The following is a 20,595-nucleotide window of genomic DNA, read 5'->3' as shown; positions in this document are numbered from 1 at the left end:
CCATGGAGACAGCAATATGGAGGCCTGAGGGCAGCGTTCTAGGGCTGGAGCGCTCCCTTCCACCACCCAGGTCCCGGGAACTGAACACAGGACGTCAGGTTCAGAATGGGACCTCTTCACCCACGGGGCCGTCCAGCAGCCCTGCCAAGCGTCTCCCTTAAGAAGCGAGCATGGAGAAGTGGAGTACAGTAGGAAGGCCCATTCTCAGGTGCTGGTTTATTCGTTTAGAGGTGTGCTTAGCACTGCCTGCGCTGCTAGATGCAGAGCACAACTCCACTCGCTGCCTGGACAGAGCGACCTGGAGCAGCGCAGTGATGCCGCTGACAACCTGCCAGTACACTTCCGTCAAGTTCTCCTTGCTTCTTCATGCCACCTTGTGGTTCTAAGTATAAAATGAGGCTGCAAACTGGCCCCAGGCCTGAGGCCTCTCGGGAGCTGTCCTGGCTTCCATCCACCAGTGAGCTCTCTTCCACTCACTGGTGTAGGACGGCCTAGTCCAAGAAGGTTCACACAGCGATGGTGATATATGCCTGGAATTGTAACATTCAGGAAGTTGAGGCAGGAGGGCAGTGAGGTCAGGGCCAACTTGGGTTACATAACAAGTCCCAGGCTAGCCTGGGAAACAGGAGAACGTGTATCAAAACCAGAGACTTAGCTAACTGACCACCTCCATCTTAAGTTTACTTCAAGGTTCAAAGTCATGTTAGTTAAATCATCCATGCATGGCCTCACTCCTCCACATTTCTACCGCTCTTCAACCTGGACTCTTTATTCTAATTTGTATTTGTCTCAACCTGACTTTGTAGTTATTTGTTTCACAATGTTTGCCTTAGTTTGTTACATACAAAACCAGGTAGAATGAGGCCAGAAATACACCCATCCTTGTTAACAAATGACTTTAAAATACCACAGTAGCCCAGCACCGCACTTCAGAGTTCTTGGTTAGAACGTTAAACAGGATCATAAACTACCTCTCAGATTTAAAAACAAAACAAAACTTTAACACTACATTATATTCCTGGGGTAAAAGTAGTAACACAGTAACTCTAGCCACCTCATAATAAATGCCAGTTTTATTAAATGCTCTGTTCTCAAAATCCTTTTTAAAAATCCCAGCCCTGCCCTGCCCGCCCTCTAAAGGGAACTGCCTACGCAGCGGTGTGGTCAACAAACTGCCACACATCTGAGACCCAGAAGGTGGGGCACTCCTGGAGGGCATGCTGATACAGGGTGGTTAGTCCTGGCTGTCAACTCGACTACATCTGAACATCACTGAAACCCAACCTGCTGCTCACACGTGTAAGAGGTTTCTCTTCATCACCTGAGGTGGGAAGAGCCACGCATCTGTGCCACACATTCTGGTGGCCACCTACATAAGAGGACATGGAAAAGGAGGCTTGTTTTTGCTCACTTGCCCTCACTCTTTGCCAAGTTCATCTATCCTGTTGCTAAGACATTCCTTTGCTGGCTTTAGAACCTACTTCTTCAGGATTCCAGCGCAGACGACCAGCAGCGCTCTAGGAATTCCCAGGGACTCCAGGTTAGCGCTGCGGAGACCGTGTAAATAGCTGTAACAACTACTGGATCCTTGGCCTTTCCGTCGGGAGCCAGCCTCTAACTCTTCAGAGAACCCGAAAAGTATGGCCACGACCCATACGCAAAGTCCTCATTAGCTAACTGACCACAGGGGAAAGGATGAAAACAGCCAACACAGAATACAGGAAAGCACAGCCAGGAGGGCTGGGGACACAGCTAAGGGGTGGAGCACTTGCTCACCACAGGCCAGGTGGGTTCAGCTCTCCAGACCACAGGGTGAAGAGATGCGCAGCCCGACCAAAGATGTTTCTGTAATTTATAAGAATTTATATACACTTAGGGTGCCCACCAAGTCCAGAGAATAGATGCAACTACACAGGAGAGCAGTCTCTGCCGGGCCCCTCTCCTGCCAGGCCCTCTCAGGGGTCATTGGGAAGCCCAAACAGCTTCACAGTCCCGGCCTCCCGACTGCTGTCGTATTTGCCATCCTTGTCATCACAGGCAAATGCCAGCAGAGGCCTCTTGGGGTGCCAAGCCACGGTGAAAGTCGGGGACTCACACTGCACCTCCCACAGCTTGTCTCCTATGGAAAGCAACATAAAGAATGTCAGTAAACAGCACCTCATTACCTACTTGGCACAGAGATGGCACACACAGCAGCTGGAGGCAGGCTAACTCAGCACCTAGGCTTTGACCTCTGAAAAACAAATCAACAGCTGTCATTTCCTAAGCACCCTCAGCAACAGCCCTGCAGAGCAGAGGTTTCTTTTAACTATTTTGAGTGAGAGGGAATGGTGTCTTAACAAAGCGACATCTAAAGAAACAGCACAAACAAGAAATGAAGATACTTTGTCTCCAAAGAAACAGACCTCCTACACCACAAAGCCTTGCAAATAATTTTTTCTGAAAAGCTTACTTTTCTAATTTGTTGAAAATATACATGATTTCTTTCAGTTCTGCTCCAATTTTTTCCCTAACTTAAGAGTTAAGACTTAGAATGCAGGCGCTGGAGAAATGGCTTAGCAGCTAAGAGCATTGGTTGTCCTTCTAAAGGACCCAGGCTCTATTCCCAGCAGCTACATGGCAGCTCAAGGGCATCTGTTTAACTCTAGTCCAAAGGGATCCAACACCCAGGAATCTAACTCCCTCTTACACACATGATGCACAGACATACATGCAGGCAAAACAGCCATACACAGTAAATATGTTTTTTTTAATTTCTGTAAGACTTACAGCGTGGTACCAATATAAAGATGCTAGGTACACTGAATGACACACATCTAACAGGTCACCTGTATCAGATGCTAGGAAAGCATGTGTATGCTTATGTGGAAGTACATATTTTTGTTTTATATAGAAAGGAAGTATTTAACATAATCCTATGTCAGGGACAACCATCTACAACTTGTCTGAATCATTTCCAAGCTGTGTGGACATACCCAGTGGTTTCTGGCAAAACAACTGTCACTTTTTAGGTGTTTTACTCTCTATCATTTGTTACAGCTTTGGTTAAGATAAAAGATTCACACAATTCAGGAACACCAAAGCACATGAGAAATCCTGAAGTGTTTCTCAGGTAGCCATGCAGCCTTATAACTGAGTTCTGCCGCCCAGTACATGTCAGCATGACACGAGCGAGGACTAGAGAGGGAGAGCCCGATCGAGCTGAAGGCGGGCCTGGAGGGCATGTTCTCAGTTGGTAACTCCTGGCGGAGGACCCAGCCCATTGAGGGTGGCACCATCCCTGATTGTACAAGAGAGCAGACTGCGCTAGCTGTACCAACAAGCCAGTGAGCAGCTTGCCTCGGCCTCAGCGCCTGCCTCCAGGTTCCTGTCCTGATTTAGCCGAAAACCCCTTCCTGCCCAATGTGGCCATAGTGTTTCATCCAAGTGACAGTAACACTAGCTACAGTAAGTACTGGATGATTTATTCCAAAGCTTAGTCGCTAAAAGACACAGTGTTGACTGTGTGAGGCTGAGAGCTCCCTGGCGACCAGTTCAGACTGCTGCAGGTTGTGTGGCATGTCTGAAAACTGTTAAAGCGAAATTCTACTCAATGCTTTATCAGAAATAAAATCAAAATTCATTCTTGTTTCAAACTATCAAAAATATTAAGAAATTATACCTAATGTTATTTACTCCAATAAAAAAATGCATAGAAAGACAAGAAAAAAAAAAAAAAAGAAATGAAATGCACAAAGACTAAGTGACCTCTAGATCACAGACCTAGAATGAAGTGAGGCTGCCGAAGCAGCTCATCGGGTAAAGGCATTTGCCAAGCAAAACCAGTGGCCTGAGCTCAACCCACGAACCCTGGTCATCATTAACCAGTTTGTATACCTGCTCTACATCCCTACACCCCTGAGACCACATGGAAATTCTCAGGCAGCTTTGTGCCTGACCCCTTTGGGTCATGAGTGGAGAGTTAAGACACCTGCCCTAAAGGGCCGGCACTGCTGATCGGCTGGCAACGCTCACCCGAGAGTAACAGTCACCATGCTCAGTATTCTACATTCTGTACATGGTTCAATTAAGACTGTGCTGGTCAGTCTGAATTGTCCACACGCTGTGAAGGGCGTGTGACTCAGTGAACTTCTGACTGCATTAGGCATGCCTGTGTTCCTTGAGGCTGAGTTCCTTGAGGCTGGAAGACCTCCCTGAATGTGAGTTTCAGGGACTGGTCCCTGAACTGAGTGAAAGGAGAAGGCAAGCCAAGCACAAATATTTATTCTTGCTCTCTGCTCATGACCGTGGCCACAATGCTCTGCCCAGCTCCTGGCATGCCCAGCTCCTGGCATGCCCAGCTCCTGGCACGAGGGGTGGCAGCCTGACTGTGAGCCAGGTAAGCCCTTTCTCCACGAAGCTGCTTTCCTAAAGCCATTTCCATCACAGCCACAGAAAAAGAAACCAAAATTAACATCATCATAACCTGGTGGTAATTATACAAAATTCATCAGAAAGATAAATAGTCCATGTTTTCTCTCATTTGGGGGTGCTAGATCTCTTTATGTTTTTGTTTTGTTTTGTTATTTTTAACTTTTGAGACAGGGTTTCTCTGTGTAGCCCTGGCTCTCCTGAATCACTCTGTAGGCCCGGCTGGCCTTGTCCACAGAGATCCGCTTACCCCTGCCTCCTGAGTGCTAGGGTCAAGGACATACAGCACTACACATGGCTTCCGGAGGATGGGGGAGGGGTTCCCTCGATTTCACAAATACATAAAATCATGTATTTACAAAGGACTGCAAAGCAGAAGCAAAACTGGGGAACACAGAAAACTGAAGACGTCAGAAAGGAGGCAGCAGGGTGTGGGGGGGATACACGCAAATGCCTGCTCCTTGTCTCTCATTTAAAGAATCTTTTAGCCAGGCAAGATGGCATCCCGCTTTAGCCCAGCACTCAGGAAGCAGAGACAGATGGATCTCTGTAAGTTCAAGGCCAGCCTCATATACATCAGGAATTCCAGGTCAGTCAGAGCTACAAAGTGAGTTTCTGTTTGTCTCAGAAACAAAACAAAACAAACAAAAAGCACTTTTTTAAAATGTATTTTTAAATGATGGAAGAAATAACGCACACACACCTCCAGCACTTCCCTTCAAACCTGGCACCTTGATCCTGTCCTCCCACCCTGTCGTTATGTGAAACTGAAGTCTTAGCTACAAACTTGTCCAATGAAACAAACCCACTCCTGATGATGCTGGACAGTGTGTCCAGAGCTGAACCTGACAAGAAAGGCCCAGGTACCAAGCATAAAGGACTCAAGTTAGTTACCCGTCTCTACTTCAGCTATGTCGATGAAATGATCCTCCGAGGCAGACGCCAGCATTTTCCCATCGTGGCTAAAACTGAGGGTCCTCACAGGCCAATCCAGTCTATGAGAGGATGGACAGAAACATCAGTTACCCCAAAGAGGGAGGAACGGGTGATTTCCCCAACAGGAGAAGTTCCTTACCTGGAAAAGCACCGTACACACACTAACTCATCCACATCCCAGAGGCTAACCAAAGCATCTGCACTTCCTGTGGCAAAGTACTTCCCCATGGGGTCAAACTTGATACAGATGCAGTTAGAAGGGTGTGCATTGATGGACTGCACAGGCTTCAGTTCTGGGTAGCTGAGAAACAAGACAGAACCATCAGTGTGCAGAAGAGGGCCACGGCAATAAAAACAAGAGAAAAACAGTAACAAAAACTTCCCTAAAGAAAAAATAAAAAAAAATTTTTTTCTCAAGCCACTAAAAAAGCATAACTCAAGCTGGAGACGGCTGAAGAGGTTAAGAGCACCGGCTGCTCTTCCAGAGGTCCTGAGTTCAAGTCCCAGCAACCACACAATGGCTCATAACCATCTGTAATGAGATCTGGTGCCCTCTTCTGGCGTGCAGGTGTACATGCAGGCAGAACATTGTATACATAATAAATAAATAAATCTTAATTTAAAAAAAAAAAGTACAACTCAGGCCTAAGTACACAAGTCTATACCACTTAACACCAAGATAAACCAGTGAGGTTCCTGGACCTCACAGAAAACTACATCATCTCTAGACTTCCTGAGCGCAACACTCTGGGGAAAAATAAAGTGCACCTACAACACAGAAGCAAGAATGCCAACCCAGGATTGTTGTACCTAGCAAAACTTATCCAGTACAAGAAACACACATACACAAAACACAGAAGTTATCTACAAGTTTACAAATATGTAACTCCTTCAATGTCCACAGCTAATTTGATTTTTGTTTTGTTTTGTTTAACTTGGCATTCACAGCAAACTTCAACCTTTCTACCACAGAATCTATGGCCTTCTCTCTGCCTTGTATTACTCAGTGGCATAGCTATAAACAAACTCTTATGGTCCTCAATTTTGGTTCCACATTTTCACCTGCTTATAGTACAAATATAAACTGAGATTCCACTATGAAGACTGGCACTAGGTTAAGCATTAGCAATTCAATGGCAAGCAAGACACAGTCCTTCCCATCATGAAACTGGTAGTATAAGGAGAAATAGAGACAAAATGCACATTATAGTACAGAATTAAGAATGCTTCCTAGAGAAAGTGCATAAGATGCACTAAAACCCTTTAATCCTGGAGAGTAAGTAGGATAGAAAGAAGAAGTGACTTTACTAGAAGAAAAATATTTAAGCTGAAATTTTAAGGAACTGAATTAGTTACAATTCAAGGTGCATGAAGCCCCTGGCTGGCCATCTGATAATTAGTTAAACCTTTACAAACCTCAGTTCCTTGTCAGTTAAACAGGAAGGTACAGTCAATAACAGTAAGCACTCAATAAAATCCAGAATACCTGGCTTAAACAAGCCTAAAAGAAGGATTTTTTTAATCCTCTTTACCTTTCAAGTGTTTTAAAACAGGTTCAGACTAACTCATCTATCTCCGCACCTGACATAGCACCCAGGACACAGGTGTGACGGTCCCCCAGGCCAGGAGCCCTCACCTGAGGATGTTGATACAGCCATTGCCGTTGGTCAGGAAGAACATGTTGTTATCGTTATTCCAGGAGATCTCATTGACCTCGAACTTGAACTGCTCTTCCGCTTTGGAACGGTGTGTCTTGGCATCAATAAAGGTCACGACATCGTCCTTGTTGCCCACAGCAATGGTCTGCCCATCGGGACTCCAGCAGATGTTAATGTTCTCTCCTGGGAACCCAGACACAACCCATCAGCAAGGTCACTCTGGCCATCATCCTTCAGAAGCTTACTCTGCTATCCTAAGGAGAAGATCAGAGCTGTCCTCAGCACCCATTCATCACCAAGTCAACAGAAGGGCCCTACCACTGCAGCAGCTTGTGACGGTGGTAACCACACGTCAAACATTTGTCAAAAGCACCACAGTTTCCACTCCCTGGTGCCAGTCTCATCATCAAGGTTCAGGAGTGTCCACATTGAACGTGTAAGTTTTCAACCTCACTGAACCAAAAATGCCAAATTTTTTCACATTTTACTGTCTATAGTGTAGCTTAAAATCTAGCAGAATGTGTGTCAAGGATTCTGTTGTGGGATCTTGGCAGTGGTGACAGGCAGTGGTGAAAGATACACACACACTCACTCATTCAAGTCCCAGCTCTTGAGAGGCTGAGGCAGTCAGGGTTTCAGGCCAGCTTGTACTACAGAGTGAGTTCCAGGACAGGGCTACACAAAGAAACACTATCTCAAAAAAAAAAAAAAAAAAAAAAAAAGGCTGTGGGGTGGAGAGATTGCTCAGGGGTTAAGCGCACTCATTTTGTTTTTCCAGGGGATCTGATTTCAATTCCCAGGACCCACCATTCACAACCATCTGTAACTATATTTACAGGGGATAAGACGCCCTTTTCTGGTACCTATACACACGCGGTGCACACGTAAACAAAAAAAAAAAAAAATCTAAAAACAGCAAAAATGCTTCTTTTAAACAACTCTTTAATTACTTCTTAGGGTCACTTATAACGACTGAAGATTACAGGACACTGTATGACATAAACACAGCCTTTAACTGTAATTCGCAGCTTTCCAGCCATCAGAGTTTCAGCCATTCTAACCTGCCAGAATTTCCCAAGTTCTCCAGCCTTTGCACATCCTATTCCTCTCTGCACTGTTTCCAGTGCTCAACTTCTCAGTCTAACCAATAATTACCACAGCTGATCAGAAAGATGCTCAAATTCTATTCTTCCTTGCCTCCCCCAGGCAGGCACATGTATCCCGTCCCAGTAACCCATGACCTGGAGCACCAGTCAGAGAACACAGTAAACAGTTGCTAAGCATGACACTAGCTTTTCTCTCTCGAGGCCCCCTCTGAAGTTACCTTTAGTGTTCACAGTGGCAATGCATTTTGTAGTCCTCACATCCCAGATGCGAATGGTTTTATCTCCAGACGCAGTGACAAAGAGGTCAGGGTTGCTTGGATGCCAGCAAAGCTGATCCACACTATCTCCGTGTCCGCGGTAGTTGTTTTCTTTGACCTGAAAAGAACAGCATCCAGGTGCCACTTCACACAGATGTACACGCCGCCACGTGTAACTTTTATCCAAACAATGGTACCTTGAAACCAGAAAAGATTCGGATAATTCGAAATAATAATCCTTTTTCCCAAACTTCAGGCCGGGTGAACTGCTCTGAGCTTCGACACTAATACTCTTAGCCTTGTCCTTCATGGCCTCCCCCTTCTTTCTTCTTTTCTCTTTTACTACCACTATCCCAAGCCACTGCCCATTCCCAAAGGATGAGCTACCGTTTTCAAATAAAACCGCCTTGTCTCCTAGCCACTCCCCACCAGCGTCCTTCCCAGGGCTCCTCATCACTGCCGACACCTGACTTCAACTTCCCCTGGCCCGAAGCCCCGTCGCCACACCTCTCACTGCCACTAGATTCACTCTCCGCCGTCCACCAGGCGGCCTCAGCCCACTCGTCACCCGACTCTTCCACCCTTCCTCATCTCCACCAACGACAGGTCTTGCTCCCGTCCATTCCGCCGCCCCCGCCTGCATTCTCTCCCTCCACACACAGCCCTCTCCCCGGCCAGGACCGCGCCCGACAAGCTCACCAGCCGGTCCTTCTCCAGTAAGAACACGCTGGCAGTCTTGTCGAAGGACCCCGAGGCCAAGCGACGGCCATCGCAGCTCCAGGCCACCGAGTGCACCTTGGCACTGTGCGCCGGGAACTCGCGCGTCTTGCTGTGGCCTCGGAACAGCTCCTGCATTCCGAGCACGTAGCGAGATGGGCCACTGCTCACAGAGCACCAGGGCGCCATGGAGCCGGGGCCGCTCTGCCCGAGCGCCGAGGGCCCCAGGGCCGCCGTGGTCGCCGCCATGCCGCCCTCCGCAAGGTCCGTGCGCCTGCAGCGGGAGACACCGAGTCTGCCGCCACCGCCGCGCGCATGCGCCAGAAGAGCACCGCGTCGCTCTGCGCAGGCGCGTCTCGCCTGCCCCAAGGGACTGCAAATCCCGGCATGCAGCGCGCGTCCACCTTTACCTTTTGGAATAGCAATGGTTCGTCCATAAATTCGCTTCTTTTTAGAAGAATTCAACTTTTTTAATGGTCTTCTCACCTGTTTCTTGGTAGTCTCGTTTATTCGAAGAAGAGAACTCCAGTTTACCCACAAGTAAAATATCTTTTTGCAGAATTGTTTTTCACTACAAGGCCCTCCTCATCCGACCCTTAATGGAGAAAGCCATAGCAAATTCTCACTCCAGGAGAAACGTTAGCTAGCTGTTCGCGGAATGATAAGAGGTATGGGGTTTTTTTGTTTGTTTGTTTGCGTTGGGAAAGATTGTTTGGTTGTTAGGGGTTTGGTTCTCTGTGTAGCTCTGGCTGTCCTGGAACTCACTCTGTAGACCAGGCTGGCCTCAAATTCGCAGGGATCTATCTGCCTGCCTCTGCCTCTCGAGTTGTTTTGTCTTTTGATCTTGGTTTTTTTGAAAAGATTGTATAGGCATGATAGTAAATTAAAAAAAAAAAAGTGAAAAGTAAAATGACCATTTGTGTATACCACTCACACGTGCAGATCCTCCCGCTTTATACGTCTCTCTTAAACCGGAAGATATCCAGCTGGAAGAGAACCATGGTGAGCTGCCCGGATACGGGCAAGGCACTGCAAAGAGCTGTGAGCTTGGAACAGGGGCCACGGGAGGAATGTAGTCAACATATAGTATCTACATGAGAAATTGTCCTTAGGAAGCCAGTTGTGGCGCTGCAGGCTTATAACTCCAGCTCTGGGGAGACAGGAACAGGCAGATCCCCAGTACTCACTGGCCAGCTGTCTCGCTTCCTTGGCAAGTTCCAGGTTAGTGATGGACCACCAAACAAATGGTGCCTAAGGAATGACCCCCAAGATTGTCCTCTGGCCTCCACCTACACACAGAGGTGCACATGCACCCACAGAGGCCCAAACATGTACTCACACATATACCTAAAAATCATTTTAAATGTGTCTATCCCAGAATCTCATGTTCTGCACTGCCCGGGTTCCACGCTGGCATCCACAGAATCCTGCTAAGATACATAGGCGATGCAGGGTCTTTCTTTGTTTGAGGTCAGTCAGTGACTGATGTTTCTTTCTCTAGATTAAAAAACCTTTTAAGTTCAGAAACTGCAAGAGGCAGTCAGTAACTATAGTTGATTAAAAGGAAAGGGAGGGGGTGGGAGAGACAAGGTTTCATCTCTGCCCCTCAGGACAGGCTGTTCTGCCACTGAAGAGGAAACTGACCACTTTTTTCCTGTAGTCAGGGCTGTGAGAAAGCCTTATGCCAGGAGAGGGGTGGAAATGGGGCCCTTTGATCTTGGGATCAACTCAAACTCCTTCAGAGATCTCCAAAGGCTAAAATATGCCTGCTTATCTTATCTGAGAGGGCTGGTGGAGCCCTGAGTCTGTCAGCTTACTGGTGAATCTACACAGGAGTAAGAAATAAGAGATAGGAAATACACACACACACAAACATTAGAGAATGGATGAGGCAAAGGCCCCCGACAAACTTTATTGCTCTGGTTACATTTATACTCTAAGCAAAAGCTTTCTATGTCAGAGAAAGAATTACCCCTTGGTCAAAAGGATTTATCACAGAGACAGATAAAACCTTACAATGGGAGGGATTTAGTGTTCACATATTTTGGTACTAAGCTGAACCTTTAGTTAGTCTTACATTCCAAGATACAAAGTAGATTTAAAAGAACAGTATTTTATGTCATAAGCTGACAAGCCATAAAGGATTACAACAAAAGTTTGTATTTTTTGACATTAAAGTTTATACTTAATTTAGACATTTCTTCGTAGTCCCATTATATTCTGGGTTCATGGGAAGTTCAGGCCAACTTGTTGATATTTATGGTGCATACCAGGATTTTGTGGTTCCATCTCTAAAGTGAAAGCTTATCTGAAGCCACAAATCTGTCTCAAGCCTGTCTCCTAGTGAGATATACATACTTGGCAGCTAGAGGTCCATAAAGGTATTTATTGTAGCTGTAAGCTTTCTATCAACTATCTAACTTCTAAAATTGTTTGAATCAAATCAGGGATACTATAAAATCATTAATAGGAATCATGAAATCATCTATTCATCCGAACAACAGTGCATCTTCATAAAGATCCCATAGGATATTTATTCAATCAGAGTGGGCAAATACAAAAAAAAAAAAAATGAGGGTTCACACCATGCCAGAGTTTTAAGAGATACAGCAGCACAGAAAGAAGGGGTGCCAGAGGCTGGAAGCAATTCTGGGCTGTATTTCCAATATAGCCCTTGCAAAAATACTGGATTACATTCCAGAAAGCTCACATGCCTACTGAACTTCCCTAATAAAATGATCCTTGACCCTGTACTCAGCCCATCACTGGAACTCCCCTGTACTTTTCCTGAGTATTCTCTTCTGTTGCTTTCATTAATAGCTATTTTCCTTCCTGAATATAATTTCTTAAAAGCAGTCATTCCATCGTTTTCATGGCCCAGCAGTCTTGGCCCCCTCCACTGGTATTTTGCACATAGTAGGCACCCAATGTTTACTAAATAAAATGTGAAAAGTAAAGAGAAAGAAAGAAGTCCTTATATAAAAGTATCATATACAATGAATATTCACAAGAAAAAAAAATGATTTTATTTTTGGGGGGGGGCAGGGAGCTTGAGACAGGGTTTCTCTGTATATCCCTGGCTGTCCTGGAACTCCCTCTGTAGACCAGACTGGCCTTGAGATCAGGGATCCACCTGCCTCTGCCTCCTGAGTAGGTAATCAATAGGTAGGTAATCCTGTCGATGTCCTTTCTGCTTTTTATTTAATAAGGCTGTAGGCTTAGAGTTTTCAACAAACCTAACTTTATTTAGGGTTCTTAAATGCTTCTGCCTCCCTTATAACCCACTGACCAGAGGTAGGTAAGAAAGTTATTAGGAAAAGGGGATTGTAGACCTTTTTAGAAGGAGTTCCTTGAAGTGAGTCCACTCTTCTTTGTCCGGATACCAACAGCCCAGTCCAAATGCCAACACCAAACAGCACGAATCGGTACAATTCAGCAGCTTGGAACAAATCAGCAAAAGCTACAAGACTCAGTTGGATTGCCCTGAGAAATTCTCTGGAACGTCTCCCTTTGAAATGTTTGTGGGTGTGCAAGGACTAAGGTCAAAGTCAGGAGCAGTAGGTTCTGGAGGGGTCACAGGCAGGGGACAGGGTAGCAGCAGAAACTCAGGGTCAGGGTTTTCTAGCAGTATGGGAGGCCTTTTCTCCACATAGCTGAGAGCTTCTGGATTATGTTTGCGGCACTTCATTAGCCAGAAAGATTGTGTTCCCAAGATCTCTAGCCACATTCAAATGTAGGGAAACTGATCCGGGTATCCAGAATAGGCTGAATGCTGGCAGCAATGTTGACGTTGAGTAACCAGGTATTGGACCAACATACACTAAAGGCTGGCCGATGGAGTTCCCTTGGAGAAGTGGACTCCAAACTCAGATTCCCATGTTTTGAAGCCCGCCTCCAAGTTTTGTAACATGCATTATGAGGGGGAGTTTAAAAGCACTGATGAGGTCCCATGTCTGCCTATAACTGAAACAGACTAATGGGGACACAAAAACATTGACAAGGGACAACTACAATAAAAATGAAACCAACAGACGCAGAACATAAATCGGTGGGCACAAGACAAACCAGATCCTGAGGGTGTATGGTGGCATACCAGCCACAGCTGTGTCCATTTTTCCTTGAGTTTCCCCGATCAGCACCCCAGACTGGCCAGAAACCAGAAATGTAGGTTTTTCTGGCCCCCACAGGTCCCAGACTCAGGTACAGGTGGACGCCTTCAAAAACTTTGAGGAGGCATGTTGGTGAATGGTAGTCAGTTCCTGGTGGAGGAATGTCTTTTCAGGGCCTCCTCTAGGGCCAACAACCCTTACCCTTGTCTGGGAGGAGCTCCAGCTCAGGTGTCTGAGCTTCTCCTCAGTGGGACCTCCAAATGTGTGGGACACCTGAAAAGAGGCCACGTGACAGAAGCCCAAAGCAGTCAAGTGACATGGAGCCTTTATTTTCCATCAGCAGGCTGTCCCATACACAGTAGTGGGAGGCAGCCCTGACTCCCATCTGATGAGCTTTCACAGGCAAAAAAAACAAAACAACAACAACAAAAAGCATAATTCTGTCACATATTCAGTAAGGTGACTGTGGGCATTTGCAGGAAGCAAGCAAGCCTCGTTTACAGAAGCAGGAAGATAACAGTGAAGGGTCAGGCTGTTCTCATAACCTTGAGGTCAGGGATACACTGTATAGAAATTTATGACCAATTTGCCCAAGGTAATTGTAGCACTTAAAGTTTTTCTTAAGTATGCTTTCGTGAGAAGCCTAACTGTGGTTTAGCAGCCCAATATAGTTGGGATGGTGGGGCCTGAATTTTGTTGGAGACCCCAAGATGTTGGAGATGCCAGAGCTGTGGGGTATCTGTAAACAGTGTGGAGCCAGCCCAAGAGAGAGGAGTGTGTTGCAGTGAGCAAAGCTGGAAGATCCGAAGCTGGACCTCGAGCAGAGAGCTAAGGAATCTGGAGTTCGCTCTGCTGGGTTTTGGCCTTGCTTTGGTCCAGTATTTCCTAACTATGCCTTTTTTTGCTGCCTTTTGGAACAGGAATGTATATTCTGTGCCATTGTGTACTGAAGCTATATAACTTCATTTTTGCTTTTATGGGAATTACAGTTAAGAGATTGGCTTGAATCTCAGAAGAGACTTTGGACTTTTAAATAGCGTTGAAACTGTGACAGATCACAGGAACTTTTGACGTGCATTCTTGCATTATGATGTGGCTATAAGCCTATGGGGGCCAAGGAGTGGAATGTGGTGGTTTTAATGAAAATGCCCCCATAGGCTCATAGAATTGAATGTTTTTTGTTCCCTGCTGGTAGAGTATTTAGGAAGGATTAGGTTGGTTGGTTTTGTCAGTTTGACACAAGCTGCAGTCATCAGAGAGGAAGGGGCCTCAGCTGGGAAAATGCCTCCATGAGATCCAGCTATAAAGCATTTTCTCAATTAGAAAGCAGGGTGAGCAGCACCCCTCCATGGCCTCTGCATCAGCACCTGCCTCCAGTCAAAAGTCCAGCTTGAATTCCTGCAATGATGGCAATGTAAGCCAAATATATCCTTTATATCCAAATATATCCAAAAACTTGCTTTTTGATCATGGTGTTTCTTTGCAGCAATGGAAACCCTAAAGAAGACAAGAGGTGTGGCCTTGTTGGAGGAGGTGTGTCACTGGGAGTGTGGGCTTTGAGCTTTCAAAAGTCGATGCCAAGCCCAGTCTGTCTCTCCCTCTTAGCTATTGCTCCAGCGCCATTACTTCCTGCCTGCTGTCATGCTCCCACCATGATGGTCACAAACCCCAATTAAATGCTTTCTTCTATAAGTTGCCTTGGTCATACTGTCTCTTCATAGCACTAGAAGAATAGCTAAGATAGAAGCATCAAATGGTCCCTTGCAAGTCCCAGCGCACCCCACAGCGGCTTTATTAAAGCTACACTGACCACCTTCCCTCTCCTTTGCTCAGAAGGTGATGGGCCTAGGGCACAGGAAATGCCCTTCCTGAGGCAGCAGAGTGTGCACAGCACAGCGCCTGCATGACAGAAGGCCTTCTTACCGGACCTCAGTGTGTGCCAGACACTTAACAGGACCAGACTCTACCCTCTTCAGTCACATCCTCTACTGCTGAGCTATACCCCCGGCCACTCTTAAAGACAAGCATGGGGCTCAGTGGAAGAGCACTCGTCCAGTGTGTGTGCGGCCCTGCACTACAAAACAAAGTTCAAAAACTGTTTAAGAGAAAAGTCACGAAGGTGGAGTGGCTCACCCACATTCCTCCAGAAAGAGAGCTTGAGTCAGGCCATCCATCTCTTCCCACTCACCTGCCACTCTACCACCCAGGGCCTGACACCCCTCCATCCCCTTCTCCTCCAGTCCCCCAACTCCACCTGGCCAATGTCTCCACAGGACACTGTACTGTGCTGCCAGCTGCAGCTCCCTTCCTCCTGTGGCCTCTGTTCCACGTGTGAACCCCAGGGACTCAAGACCTGCACTGAGACCTCCTCCTCCACACTCACCCTACCATGGGACTCTGCCCTCCTCTCCATACTATCCTCTGGCATGCAGTTTGGAATTACACTCTCCTTGTTCCCCATACAAACCATCACAAACCCAAACAGGCTGTGCCCAGGTGTAATGGCTGAGTCTCCACAGAACCTCAGTCAGCTGGGGGGTGGGCAGTGGGAGGGCCCACAGACTGAGGGAGAAGGATAGGCTTCTATGGCCAGCGCCAGCCCGTGTGCTCTCATTGGGAGCTGGCCTGCTTCACTCCAGGGATTTATTAAGCATCACCCCTGTGTCAGGTACTGTGTGACCCCTCACTCTCCTCACAGCCCTCAGGCAGGGGACTCACCAAGCCCACGGCTTTGTGGTCAGAGGGTGGTTCCTCTGTGTCACCACTGGCAGGCTCAGAGTGAGGACTGTGCTGGCATTGGAGAGAAAAGGCAACAGCTCACCTGATGACAGGATATTCAGAGCATGTAGTGTGCCTCACTGTGTGGCACCTCTGCTCCCTGCCCTTTAAGACAGGGCTTAACTCTCAACTCCGTGAGGGTCTTCTCCTTCTACAGAGGGTTGACATTCCATGACTAAGAGAATATGCCTCTGGCAATAGACGTTGCCTTTCAGATAGTTAAGCGACTCAAAGACAAAACTACCACTTTGAAAATTAGTATTACTATAACTTTTTTTTTTTTTCTTTCAAGACAGGGTTTCTCTTTGTAGCCTTGGATGTCCTGGAACTCACTTTATAGACCAGGATGGCTGGAGATCCACCTGCCTCTACCTGTTGAGTGCTGGGACTGAAGGTGTGTGCCACCACTGCCTGTCCCCAACCACTTGTTAAACTGAGTTCATTCACATCACACTTCCACCTAATACACTTTCACTTAATACAGTCACATGTACCCACATTCTGGAGTTGGACATTCCTGTTTCCTTTCTGGTGTCCCAAACCTCAGTCTGTGAAGAGAGCTTACTCTCCACAGGGCCTGGAACCACCTGCCTGTAGTCAGGACTTCCTCCTACAGACTCCCCCAACACAGTGTCCCCAACTGAAGCCCAATGTTACAGCTTTATTAGAACAATGGCTGGTTACTGAGTAACCACCACAAAGGCACACACACTTGCCTCATACAAGCTTACCTCCCACTGAGCTTCACAGGCTCTAGAGACAAGAGATTAAAACAATAACGAAAGGGACCAGCTTACACCAGAGGCATAGTGTTCTTTGGGTTGCACTATAATCTTAACTGTTTTTCAGACTGGTTCGTATCTGGTTTGGATATTATTTCCCAATCTGAGTGTTGAAAACTTGTTGCCCAAACCAAAAAGAAGCGGTAGGGGGGAGGGGGAGAGGAGGAGAGAAAACTTGATGCCCATGTGGCAATGTTAAAAGGAGACCCTGAAGATGGGTGTGGTGACACAAGACCATAATTCCAGCCTTCGGGAGGGAGAGGCAGGACGGTCAGGAGTTCAGAGTCATCCTGTACCACATAGCATGTTTGAAGATACACGTCTCAGTCCTCTTTCTCTACAAAGTAAATGGTGGGCCCTTTCCAAAGTGAGGTTTAAGATGGCCAGATTGACCACCATCTGTAATCCCTGGACTCAGGAGCCCAGAAAAGGAAGATTTTGAGTTGGAGGCTGCACAGTAAGACCCTGATGCAAAAAAACAAAACAGAACGGGGGGGGGACACAGTAGAGGGTCGTTGAGGCAACACCCTCAGAGGAAACTTGTAATGAGAATTCTGGAAGTTTGGTTTCTTTAAAAACTGAAGTATTACAATGTTTTAATTCCAGGTGTGGGGATGTGAGGCTACTTCAGACTGTCCACAGCAGCTGACCATCATTTACCTTGTGCTCTAGCAGAAACATGGTTTTGCCAGCTGCAGGTAATTACTGGGATTGTGTGACATTTGGAATTGTGGGAACATTTCAGAGGGTACATAAATGTGAGGGCCCTGACAGGAAAGGTCAGTGGTTGCTGATCATTTAGGGAGATTGATTATAGTTTTCTAGTAGCTCTGGTCAAAAAAGAAGCCAAAGGAAAGAAATTAGATCCAAGAATTTTCTTAATTCCTCTCTCCCCTGTATCCTCGTTTTTCTCCTATTTAGTGTTAGGAAGTGAAACTGGGGGAAAGAACCCACAAAGTAGCAAAGGCCAGCTACAGAACCTAATATAGAACTATCAGACACTGGTTGGTTCTTCCAAGATTAAAGAAAAGCCTAGGCCCTGAATCCTTCCGTGGCTTCTTGTCTCGCTATATGGTCCCTCTTGCCATCACTCCCACCATGTTGTCTCTGCAATGATGTGACGCAGGCAGCGGCTCCTCAGAGGACCTGTGCCCTGCCGTGTGGGCTCTCCACCTCCCCAAGTGTGGGCTAAAGCCTCTCTTCTTTATAAGCTACTCTGTAAGTCTGCTACTTCATTACAGCGATGGGAAATGTGCTGATAGAGATCTCCCAGTGATCCACAATGGTACAACTTGGCACAGCCTGGGCTCTGGTCATTCCAGCCCAATTACTGGCCCATAACTGACCTCTCCACCCTGTGTGGTGATGCATCTGCACTGACAAATTAATAATCGGCCACACAACGGAGTCGTAAGTCCCAATCACTGCATGTCACTTCCCTGGCATAGCCTCAAAGCTCATTTTTCTTGTTTCCCAGCTCAGCTGACTGGCCGGCAAGCCCCAGTGGTCCTTCCTTCTCAGCTCCCCAGCACAGGTTACCTGCATGCCTGGACATGCTCAGCTCTTATGTGAGTGGTAAGTGTTACAATCTCAATTACATGCTGCCCAACAGATTGCGGTTACAAAGAGGTTTATTATGGGAAAGGCAATACTGCGACAGAGGTTGAGCTTAGAAGAGAGAGGGGAGAATACAGTGTGGGGAGGGAGGAAGACAGAATCAGAGAGACAGAGGAACAGGCAAGGGGAGAAAAATTGAGACAGAGAGAACATGCAGTGATGCGCTGGTCCTTTGGATCTGGTACACAGCTGAAGTGCACACACCTGAGGGAGGCAGGTGAAGGCATCACGGGTTGCTAAGCAATGTAGGAGAGGGCTAGTGCACTAACTAGTGAACTAACAGCAGGGATCCAAACATAAGTCCCTAGGCCTCAGCAGCCACTGAGCTAATCCCCAGCCTGTGCTTATCTTTTCAAGAATTAGCTGACTTGTTTCTGTCTTCTCTTTCCCACCAAGAGGGGGTTCAAAGCCAAAATTGCAGATCAAGCATTGAATCATGCCTTAAGTCTTACAAAGTTCTCTTCCATCACTTTTCTGGTCCCAGTCATGAGTATCTATTCTAATTCACATCTATCTGGTCTTGATTTTGTCTTGCTTACATATCTCTATTTTTTTGCAGTGTTTATCTCTGCATTTCACTGAGCTCTTGATTACTAGATGGATAGAATTATAGAGACTTTAAACTATATTGCTGATATCTTTTCATGCAAAAATACAATATCTCCTTGTAATTAGATAGATAGATTTGTGTAAATAGATAGATAGATAGATAGATAGATAGATAGATAGATAGATAGATAGATAAAATTGTGTAAATGGATGGAAAGATTTGTATAGATAGGTGGATGGATACATAGATTTGTGTAGATAGATGGATAGATAGACTTGTGTAAATATATGGATGGATAGACAGATAGAATTGTGTAAATGGATGGATGGATATATTTGTTTAGATAGAATTGTGTAAATAGATGATGGATAGATAGATTTGTGTAAGTAGATGGATAGGAAAAATTGTGTAACTTTTGGAAGGATATGTAAAAGCTCACAGGCCCTCAAGCAGCCAGCTAATCAACTGCTAAAGCTGTGGTAGATTAGTCCTGCCATTCCCAAGGAGAGGGGGTACACATGTACCAGGACTCCCTCAGTGCTAGGGTGACGGAAGCCTATGATTTCCCATTGTTGAAATCATGGCCAAACAGTCGACCTGCAAATCTCCGCGAGGCTCAGCAGCTCCTGGAACACAGAGCTCAGTAATCTCGGGAAGCCGGGCTTCTGCCAGGGCCTCCTCTCCCTACATTAGGTCTGCCTCTCCGCACCTTCACATTTCCTGCTTCCTGTCATTATCTCATTTGCTATCTTGGTCAGCAGAAGCAGGTGCCAACAGAGGCCTTCAGATGAGGTCACTCATCTGAGGTCAGGGACTCACAATGCACTTCTCCAGGCTGTCTGCACAGAAACCAACACTGCTTTCATTGGTGGAGCCCTCACACAGCTGTGACTGTACCACACAGCACAGGGAGGGTGTGAGTACACTCTGTGATGTTCACATGACAGTGTCCTCCTGTGGTACGCTGCTCATCGTCATACTGTGTGAAAGAACCAATAATAGTGTTACTAGTGAAAGAGGCTATTGATTACATTCCTGCCTTCACTGACTTCATCTGCTTAATAACCCATTAGAACAGGTATAGCCATAATGGATGGGGGCAGCCGCTTGACAGGGAACACTGAAGAACAGAGCCATCACAAGCCAGCATGTGCCAAGCCTGTGGTCCTGAATTTGATCCCTGGAGCACACACGGTGGAAGGAGAGAACTGACTCCCACAAGTTGTTTTTTGGCCTGCACATGCGTGCACACATGTACCCACACACAAAATAAACGGATGTAAAAACTGGAAAGAGAGACCTTTTGTTGAGAAAGGCAGCTGAAAGTATTCTCATGCCATGACTGATTGTCTTTCTTTCTCCGTGTTAGGTCTCAAACCCAGGACAAATGGCTGAGGTGCCTACTTAACCTATCAGAGCAGACACTCACTAACAGGCAGGTCTTCAGCAAGTACCAGCATGCCCACCCTCTACCCTGAATGTCTCCAGCCCCGGCAAGCCATACCCCTTCTCCTAGCTTCTCTGATTCCTATATAACCCCGGGCCGTTCTGGCTACTCAGTGTCTTGGTGCTCTTGGTGTCCGGGTTCCCAGGTACTGTCTTTGCCCCTTCTCTCTTCTCTTCCTCCCTTACCCCTCCTGGCATGGCCTGGTTCAGTCGGGCTGTGCCTCCCTCA

At 46.6% G+C, this 20,595-nt stretch overlaps 1 protein-coding gene and 1 long non-coding RNA gene across 5 annotated transcripts; one reads left to right on the top strand and one right to left on the bottom strand.

Annotated features, from left to right (window-relative positions):
- Window positions 1-1,045: 1,045 nt before the first annotated feature.
- Thoc3 (THO complex subunit 3) lies at window positions 1,046-9,379 on the bottom strand. The gene is made up of 6 exons (XM_055595867.1): window positions 9,067-9,379; window positions 8,329-8,485; window positions 6,983-7,187; window positions 5,486-5,647; window positions 5,305-5,405; window positions 1,046-2,119 (listed from the first exon to the last, which is right to left on the bottom strand). The coding sequence occupies exons 1-6, from the start codon at window positions 9,331-9,333 to the stop codon at window positions 1,956-1,958; spliced, it is 1,056 nt and encodes a 351-aa protein (XP_055451842.1). The 5' UTR covers window positions 9,334-9,379; the 3' UTR covers window positions 1,046-1,955.
- Window positions 9,380-9,466: 87 nt separating this feature from the next.
- Window positions 9,467-20,213, top strand: LOC129668048 (uncharacterized). 4 transcript variants are annotated; one of them, XR_008718861.1, is made up of 5 exons: window positions 9,467-9,511; window positions 9,644-9,752; window positions 17,360-17,451; window positions 18,231-18,328; window positions 19,994-20,213. It is a non-coding gene; the product is annotated as an uncharacterized LOC129668048 (long non-coding RNA). The 4 variants fall into 4 exon arrangements; XR_008718860.1 differs by adding an exon at window positions 16,268-16,365 and having other exon boundaries at window positions 9,471-9,752; XR_008718859.1 differs by adding an exon at window positions 16,264-16,365 and having other exon boundaries at window positions 9,471-9,752.
- The last annotated feature ends 382 nt before the right edge of the window (window positions 20,214-20,595 follow it).

This window comes from Psammomys obesus, unplaced genomic scaffold (assembly GCF_907164565.1).
Source record: "Psammomys obesus unplaced genomic scaffold, mPsaObe1.curated_primary_1811, whole genome shotgun sequence".
NCBI classification, from domain to species: Eukaryota; Metazoa; Chordata; class Mammalia; order Rodentia; family Muridae; genus Psammomys; species Psammomys obesus.
The sequence above is the reverse complement of the archived record's forward strand: the minus strand, read 5'-3'. Positions and strand labels throughout refer to the sequence as shown.